Source organism: Primulina eburnea, chromosome 13, assembly GCF_022965805.1.
Source record: "Primulina eburnea isolate SZY01 chromosome 13, ASM2296580v1, whole genome shotgun sequence".
NCBI lineage: Eukaryota > Viridiplantae > Streptophyta > Magnoliopsida > Lamiales > Gesneriaceae > Primulina > Primulina eburnea.
In genome coordinates, this window is record NC_133113.1 from 18,568,053 (window position 1) to 18,578,128 (window position 10,076).

At 38.6% G+C, this 10,076-nt stretch overlaps 1 protein-coding gene across 1 annotated transcript; it reads right to left on the reverse strand.

Moving 5' to 3' along the window:
• Positions 1 to 4,038: 4,038 nt before the first annotated feature.
• On the reverse strand, positions 4,039 to 5,610 carry LOC140810789 (uncharacterized). Its single transcript, XM_073168681.1, has one exon. The coding sequence runs from the start codon at positions 4,837 to 4,839 to the stop codon at positions 4,168 to 4,170; it is 672 nt and encodes a 223-aa protein (XP_073024782.1). The 5' UTR covers positions 4,840 to 5,610; the 3' UTR covers positions 4,039 to 4,167.
• Positions 5,611 to 10,076: the final 4,466 nt, after the last annotated feature.

Below are 10,076 nucleotides of genomic sequence, written 5' to 3' on the forward strand. Positions count from 1 at the left end.
TATTTTTTCTTATTTTTGAAAATAAGGGCTTTTGAGGTGATTTTATACGCCGGGATGTAAATTTTATCGGTGTTGGATTTTCAACAAAAAACCGAACGGGTTGGAAACCTGGTTAATAAATTCACAAACTTTTCTACTCAAAATATTTTAATTAAGCACTAATGTGCTAAGTGGACCTAATTAACATTGTTAATGGGCCTAAGCTAGCAATTAGTGTTTGGTTAGGATTTTATTTAATATTTAAAGTGCAAAAACCCTACCCCAATACCATAAACTCTCGCCCCACCCTAGCACACACACACACACAAGGACTCTCTCCCTCATATCACACAGCACACACATTTTCTTCAAGAGAAAGCATCGAAAGTTGCAAGGTTTTTCAAGCCGTCGTTCCCTCGTCGTCGTTCTTCAATCGTCAACGTTATTTCGTGCGTAAATCACGCAAAGGCACGCCATATTCTTCTTTATCATCTATCACACCATAGTATTTATTTGATTATTTTTTGAATTCAAACAAGTAATACAACTTATTATTTTCGTAACTATGCATATGCATGTGATTAACTCTTGATTTTTGGTTCCAAAAACATGTTTTTATGTGTTAAAGAGGCTGCCATGAACTAGGATGTTAAGGGGCATGTTTTACACAAGTTTAAGGGTCCTAGATCTTGCACAAAACGATGCACACGAACATGAACACAAGCTGGAACCATTTTTCTGTCATGTTGATCAAGGGGCTCGGTTTGTGGGGTTTGTTGCTTGGCTTGGTCTTGGCTGGGACCAGAGATGGCTAGGGTTATGTGTGAGTCAGGGAAAAAGTCCTAGCCACGCTAGGGCTCGAGCACCAGGGCTGGGCAGGAGTCCTAGCTCCAATCCTAGAAGCATGTGCAGGCACGCTGGTTGCGCAACATTGCAGGGAGAAGGTGGCTCGGCCAGAAGGCTTCGGGCTGGGCTAGGGTGACTCACTAGGGTCCTAAGAGGGTGCACAAGGGGCTGGTTTGGTTGACTAGGTCATAGGGTCGAGTTCGAGGGATCTAGGCTAGAAAGAATTCTCGGCCAGTTTTGTTGCTGGGTTGGGGGCTTCGGTTTCAAGCCTGGGGTCAAGTCCTATGGTTCTAAGGGCCCACGAGGGTTCCTGGAAGGGCTGGGCAGGGTTCGGCTCAAGATGGTCCGAGCTTGGCTTAATGAAAATTGAAGATGTCTCGTAAGGGTCTAGCATGGATCGACTAGGGTTTTCTTTTGGTTCATAAATTCGAAACATGGCTCACGGGGGGGTCGAGTCATGGTTCACGAGGGTTAAAATAATATAAAAAGTCTAAATTTTTAATTTAGGGATTTTATATTAAACTTTGAATTAATTCGGGATTAAAATACATTAAAAATGATAAATTGTGGAATAATTGGAAAGTATAGAATTTATGCTAAATAAAATTGTGGTAAATTTAATTTAAGCTCAAATAAATATTTGGGACATGTTAGAGTCAATTAAATGAAGAAAAAGTCAAAAACATGAAATTTTACGTCTAGGGGTAAAACGGTAATTTTACACCCGAAAATTAGTAAATGTCATTGTAGTGATCTGAATGCTGTTTTATATGTTAAAATGATTATTTTAAATATTTAAGGATTTTATGATTTAATATGGACAATTAAAAGATATGTTGCGTGTTTGATTTAAAAAGAAAAATGATATTTTCTATGCATGATTTTGTAAAGTTATGATAATATGAAACGTTGGAGGAGGTGAAGTAATTGTGACTATTATGATGATATAATTGGGGATAACGTGAGGGAAAAGGCCCCAGAGGGATCTCATTTACTGGAGAAGGCTTCAGAGGGAGCCCGACAATCATATTTCCATATGATGATGATAGACCAATGCTCAGTTGACAGGTGAGAGTGTCGCTGATGTCCCCGCCGCTCAGTACTGTGGTTACATGATAGATGGATCCATCGACCTTATGATGATACGAAAGTCACAATTAATAATCCAAATTCAATAAGAAAAACGTATATGCTTATGATGAAAAAAATGGAAATGTTTATGATAAAATAACGAATGATATGGATTGATGAAAATGAAAAATGTTATGTTTATGCATGATCATGGAAACGTTATTTTAAGTAAATGATTTGTATATGTATTGCTCGTTATCAAGATTATGATGTATTGAGTCTTTAGACTCACTAGATATGATTGATGCAGGTGATTATGATAATAATGATAATGGAGGTCTTGATGGTTGATCTGACTGGACTGAAGGTGCACATAACCCGAGGACCAATGCTTCTAGTTTTCCGCACTTATGATTATGTTTATGATTAAAGATTTTACGATTATTTAGTTATGCTTTTTGAGTGTTTTTGAGAGGTTGATAGTATGTGCTATACTTTTCAAAATGATGCTTTTAGGTTTGGAAAAATGTTGGATGATTTTATGTTTAAACCATTTCCTTGATTTTTCAAATATTAGTTGGTTGTTTTATTTTTAAAAGAATGTCAAAAATATTTTATGGATGTATATGGATTTCGGCCGAAAATATGAGGGTAAAAAAAATAGTACTTTTTAAACAAAATGAGTAGTTGACGTTTCATCATACGTGCTTCTCCTTCCTAGGCTTCGCACCAGCGTCCCCTTGAGCCGTCTAGGACCATAAATATACCCTAATAGGGCCCATAATCACTTCCCTACTAGTAGCTAACAACCTGCTTCTTCCTAGGGCCAAAAATGCAAGCCTTTGTCCCATGAGAACCCTATTTTCGCTCAAGACCTCAACCTTACATGTGTTGCCCTTATTTATGCATCTATGGACCCTTAACGTGTTGTAAAAACGTCCCTTCAAGTACCTCTACCATGGCAGCCCCTTTGTGCATCATTAGGAAGAGTTTAAAAAAAATAAAACTGTACTTTAATGCATATAAAGCCATAAAAACGAAAAAACAAATGGTGTATCATGTTTTTCATGCAAGGATAATCAAATATATATAATATGGTGTGAAAGATGTTTGAAGAAAGATTAAGGCGTGCCTTTGCGTTTACTACACACGAAATGACCTGCTGGCCTGCCAGCGGTAGTGGGAATTCTCTGGCTTTCGATGCGAGGAACGTTGGCGGATAGGGACCCTTGCTGAATTTTCCTTCAAAATTTAGTGATTTTTTTCTCAAACTCGTGTAGTGAGTGTTGCTGATGGAGAAGAAGAGTCCTAGTATTATTAGGTGAAGTGTGCGTGTGTTATGTGTGTGTATAGGGAGGGTTTTGGCCTTTTACTTTAATTAAAACATATAGCGCAAGTTTAGGCCCATTAACTTAGTATAATAAACCAATTAAGATCATTAGTTATTATTTAAATATTTTCCGAGTTCTCAAAAAGTTCTTATTTTTATTGAAATTGATTGTCGGCTTAAAATACGAATCGACGTATAAAAACACATTATTTTCGATCCATTTAAATTACACCACACATTGAGCAATTAAAAATAATTATTTAATAAAAATATTTTCCCTCATATGGTCCTCGATTTTCGTTCCTCGATCGAATAACCTTTAAAACACGGTTTTATACAATATAACAGAAAACCCTATTTTGAACATGTAATCATGCACATCATAATTAATTCATGTCATTAAAACCATTTAATTAGTCATTTGTCGTTTTCTTTAGATTTGCATGCGGATGAATTACTCCATCGTATTTTTCATCTTACAATTGCATCGTAGCGGAAGATTTTTCCCCCCGGTTATTTAGTCCAAGTCTCCGCAAGTATGCACTAATCTGTCCAACATATGCATAAGGTGGAACACAATTCCTCCAAAATCAAACATGGAGAAACAACGAAACAAGAAGCCATTTCATGATCGAATAATCCACCATTAGAGAAACTCTACATACAATGTCTCAAAAAACACATCCCTAAACAAAACAAAAGGCATAGCTATAGAGAAAGTGCCAACTCCATCATCAGTGAGGACCATCGACATATAATGGACTCATAATTTTATATAATATCGACACAAGATTTAATCGAGTGGACAACTGTTTTCCTCTTTAAGTTTCTTGATCGTAAGAGACTTGGAAGAAAACGAAGAGCCAAATCCCTCTCATTGAATGAACATTTAATCGAGTGAACCCATTTTTTCCCTGTAGTTTTCTTCTTACCTTTTTGCACTAGTGAAAATTTGAGCCTGGTGTATAAATAGCAAGACCAGACAAGCCATTTCCGCCACTCCAACAGCCAGATTCGCCACCGTCCTCAATGTTCAAGAACCCATCGCCATTATTGCTATTGCCACTCGCCATACCAATTACTTGAGGACCCAAACCATGGTGGCCCTGATCTGGACCTCCGAAATGATCACCCAACGCCAAATTTGACCCGAGGAAATTACCGTACTGCCCACCGTTAGACCCCAGAAGTGAGATGAAACTCCCACTCACATCCATTAAGTTTCCGAATAGCCCAGGCCCGTAGTTGTCTTCTCCCTTGAGGGGCAATAACTCGGAACCTGCAGCAGAATTGTTGCTGTTTCTGTTGTTAGATGGCGATGAAGATGCTGCCGGGCGCTTGCTCTGCTGGTTGTTTGTGGCGGAGGAGCTCCGCTTGGCGTTCTTCCGGGAGCCTCCGCCAACGGGGATGTTCCTCAAGGCGCCGCCTTTAGTCCAGTACCTTTTGCAGCTCTTGCAGAAGTGGCGAGGCTGAGACAGATTGTAGTTGTTGTAGTAGCAAAACTTGGTGTTAGGGGAATCACACCTTGGGCACTTCAATTGTTCTTGCTCCGGGAACTGTGGCTGCTGTTGCACTTGTGCTTTGATCTGAAGATACATATACGGATCTTGCATTTTTTGGGGTGAAAATAAAAACTGAATTCAATCAGAAAAAGGTTGCTTTTTTATTGGTTTTGTGATGTGAGTTTTTTGTTAGCTTGATATTGACGCTGAAAGAATTGGGTTGTGGGAATCGAACACGTACGAACGGAAAACAGGTGAAAACTGATCTAAAAAAACCAAACAATGGAGAAGACTTTGGGAGGAATTTGTGGGAGAGGGATTTGTTGGGAAGTGAAGAAAAGACGAGCAAATCAGGTCTCAGAAGATGACAAAAAGTTGAGTTGAAGGAGATGAATAATAATCAGAAAGGCATCAAGAAAATTACACGCAATTTCTTGGATCAGAGGAAGCAGATGTTTGATCCAGCTTTCACTGGCTAATATTAAGTTTCTTTCAGATGCAATTTCCAAATTTTTTCGACAATTAAGAGGTTTTCAAGAAATTGTGATGAAACAGAGAGGACGAAATGTAGAGGCTAAACGTGGAATATGTGGTTTGATATGAGAAAAACATGATCACAAAGCGACTGATTACGTGGCAGACAATGTCATTTTCTGATTTAAAAAAATAAAAAGAAACAAGAAATAGCCTTACCCTTCTCACACGTCTCCTTTCACCAACAAAGGCGTACTCTAGGTCTCCTCCACTCCTGCTACCGCCCGCCGCGTCCGACCACTTAATCTTTGTGCTGATCTAAATAAATGGTCAGATTTTGACTCTAGTTGAAGATAGCAATTGCTGATGTCTGTCACTTCTTATTTTTTCTTATATCGTCGTGCTTTGTGTTGATCAATTGAGCATGCTATTTTAGTTCTTGATGCTTTAGTGTTTTTTAAAATGATTTCCAGTTTAAGGACATAAAATTTCGAATTATGCATCCATTTTTGTCAACGAAAAGTTTCCATTTTCTTGCAATCGAATTGACGCAGCCAGGTAATAATATTGTGATTGAAACGTCTCCCTTTTTTATTGCTTAAAAAGCACTAGAAATTTTTTTTAAACACTCAATTTTCGACGACGTACATTTACCACATGAAAATATTTTACTCCTTAAAAGAAAACATCAACCAACTAGCATTTTAAAAATCAAGTGCAATAGTCATAAAATGAAATCGTCAACTATTTTACCAAACGTAAAAAGCAATAAGTTTGAAAAATATAGCTCATACTAAACCTCTCGAAAATCTCTCAAAAAACATAAATAAATAGTCTTAAAATCTTTAACATAAATCATAAATGCGGAGAAAGTAGAAGCACTGGTCCTTGGGTTGTGTGTGCCTTCAGTCTAGTAAAATCATCCGTCAAGTCCTCCCTCAACTTCACCTGCATCCATCACACCTAGTGAGTCTAAAGACTCAACACACCATAATCTTTATAGCAAATAATACATATAAAACCACACGCAACAGTGAAAATACTTTTACGTAAAAATAACATTTCATGACATGCAAACATAAACTCCTTTTTCCTCAATATGAAATAACATAAAGTAACCTACTGGACCCTTAGATCACTAAGAACCCAACCCAAACAACAAAACGAGCAACCCCAAACAGCCCCTAAGCTGGCCGAGAATCCTTATGGAGCTAGGACTCTTTGATTTGCTTCCCAACCCTTACCAACGAGCCCAGCCCTTGAACCAACCACCCGAGCACCCTCCTAGGACTCTAGTGCATCACCTTGACCCAGCCCTTGAACCCCAGACCGAGTCCCAAACCCCTCGAAGCAGCGCGAACTCTGCGCACTTCCTGGACAGCTTCTCGGGTAGAGTCCTAGCATGGATAGGACTCTTTCCCCAACCCCTACTCGGGTCCTAGCTTGTCTAGGACTCTCACCATGACTCATGATAGCCTCTGGCCGTGCCCTGGCCCAAGCCAAGACCGTGCCTCACCCTTGAACAAGGAACCCGATCACCCCAACCCTTTGACATCAAGTTTTACGCTTCCTGCTTGTTTCTTCGATTCTGCCGTGATTTAGGTGAGTGTGAGGGACTTTGATTCACATAAAAGTTTTACTTAAACATAACTAGACATCATGGCAGCCCCTTCTCATGCAAAGAACAAGTTATTTGTGTTGGATCTCGTTTTTCTACACGTCCAAACGCAGCGGAAGTATAAAAAATTTTATTTATTTTGACGATCAAAATATGTTTGGGCGCTCGTATGATTTAAATCAAAACATTCATAGGGTGTTAGAATCGTTATACCTTTGGTGAATTAATCACTGGACACCAACCGATCCGGTATAACAGATCTGGCTCTTGATGAATCCCTACGAACTCTCTTCAAGAGGCTCCTTTCGTTTCGTCTAATCAGGTCCACGACTGAATTGTTTGATCCTCTTCCAAATTGCACTAGAAAATTTGGAAGAACTTTTACGTTGAGATCAAATATTTGTGAGAGGAATCAAATTCCTTTTCTTGAAAAATGGCCTAAATAATTTTGGAGAGTTTTTATGCCATTCACGTGGATGGCTATCTCCAAAAGATGGGTGGAGGCTAGGTCAATCTATATTTTATATTAAAAACAATAATCTTGACCTAAATTCCATAATTAACTTTAATGGGCTTGATTAATCAATTGGGCTAGTCCAACTAGTTTAATTAATTAATCAAGGTCCATTAATAACTTTAATTATTTAATATGTTGGACTTGTACTCCTACAAGCCCATTAAACATACTCTCAATATATTTAATTTAATATTTAATAAACTCAACCTTTGAACTTAATAAATTAAATATATTATAAATTCAACATTTGAATTTAATATTACAAATTCAACTCCTTGAATTTATCATCTCCAAAATTTAATATTTAATAAACTCAACTTTTGAGTTTAATAAATTAAATCATCAAAATTTTATAAATTCAACTCCTTGAGTTTATTCTCTCCAAATTTCATAAATTCAACTTCTTGAATTTACTAACCCATAAATTCAACTCCTTGAATTTATTTTCTCAAAATTTAATTATCATAAATTCAACTCCTTGAATTTACTATATCATAATATAAATTCAACTCTTTGAATTATTATCTCAACGGGAACAAACGATCCAGTGCTTGTGTGACCCTCAATGGTTCAGGGATACAGCTAGCCGTGGGTTCACAACTCTTTGTGATTCAGGACAGAATCCTTTATTCGGGCTTACCCTAGTTAGCCCCATTCTTTCTATCAACACCTTGATCAAGAATGTCAGAACTCATTTCTGATTGCACCCATCGGATCATGGTAAGAGCGTCTAGTAGCATCGCCCCATGATCCCCTAGGTATCACTGATAGTGCCTGCAAGAACCAGTCGATTATGATTAACGTACAGTACGGTCCCTTCATCTCATATATCCCGATCGAATCTGCAACCATTGGTTCATCGAGGGTTGCATATTAATTCGATAACTATGTGATAACTATAATAGTGGCATCGCATGTACTATTGGAGAACTCTTTCTCCAACGTACATCTCATACTCTGGCCAGAGATTCCATGCACTATTATTACATTAGATCACATAGGATATCCACACCCGCAGGTGAGCGGTGAATCCCCGACTACAATGCACTGGCTCCTATATGTGTCGCAACTATACCCAACCTCGCCACCTGATGACTCTCCTGGAGCCGGTAAACGAGTCAAAGCACAGCCCTAGCATATAGAGCCTCAGTGTTGTCCCGGGTCGTAAGGACTAATGGTGTACAATCATAATCACGACTTATCCTCTCGATGAATGATAACCACTTGGAAAGTCCGAGGGAGGGTTGTTCGGTATAATCATCATATGACTACCCATCTGCATGTTTAGACATCACTATGCCCTTACCAAGAAACGCAGTACACAACATCACAGATGCTAGTCTCGAGCTCAAGCGGCCTTTATCCCTGTTTTAGGCGGCTGAAGCGACTAGGAACGAATTTAGAATATGCAGTGTTTACAAATGAGTTTCAACATCGAATTACGATTCATTTGTATTAAAGCATAATCAAGGACTTTATCTATGCTGTTTGCATGGGTATACAGATAAAGTATAACAAGACCATAAAAAGTTAAATTATATTAAAATAAAGATTGTATGTTTCACTTGAGTCAATAAATTCCCTAGCCAACCGTTGGCTTACAGGGCATCTACTCTAACAATCTCCCACTTGCCCTAGAGCCAACTACCCTTAACTTTAATCTCATTTTTTCGCGATGCTTTTCAAACAATGGTCCTGGCAAGGGCTATGTAAGTGGATCAGCAACATTATCTGCAGAGGGGACTCTTTCGACTGATATGTCTCCTCTTCCCACAATCTCCCGTATGATGTGGAACTTCCTCAGTACATGTTTGGATCGCTGATGAGACCTTAGTTCCTTTGCTTGCGCAATGGCACCAGTGTTGTCGCAGTACGACGGGACTGGATCAACTTCATTAGGAATAACGCCCAACACTTGGACAAAATTCCCCATCCAAACTACCTCTTTGACTGCATCAGATGCAACAATATATTCAGCTTCAGTGGTGGAATCCGCAACGGTGTCTTACTTGGAACTTTTCAAAGAGACAGCCGCACCATATAGCATGAATACAAAACCAGAGGTCGATTTCGAATCATCTACGTCACATTGGAAGCTAGAATCAGTGTAGCCTTCCAATTTTAATTCTCCACCCCTTTAGACCATGAACAAGTTCTCAGTCATTCTCAAGTACTTAAGAATATCTTTCACAGCCTTCCAATTTATTGGACAAGGGTTCGCCTGATATCTGCTTGTAACACTCAAAGCGTAAGCAACATCAGGACGTGTCGATATCATACCATGCATGATACTACCAATAGCTGACGCATATAGAATACGTGTCATCATCTCTATCTCTTCATCAGTTTTGGGACACATAGCTTTAGATAGAGTAGTACCATGACACATTGGTAAGTATCCTCTCTTGGACTCTTCCATAGAGAATCTATTTAGAATGATATCGATATAAATCGCTTGGGTGAGCCCAACATCCTTTTGATCTATCTCTATAGATTTGTATTCTCAATACATAGGATGGTTCACCCATGTCTTTCATGGAGAATTTACTTGCTAACCATACTTTAGTTGATTGCAGTAATCCTACATCATTCCTAATGAGCAGGATATCATCAACATAAAGTACTAGGAATGTCACTACACTCCCACTAACTTTCTTGTACACACATGGTTCCTCTGGATTCTTAGCAAAACCTAACTCTTTGATAGTGCTATCAAATCCGAGGTTCTAACTCCTTGAT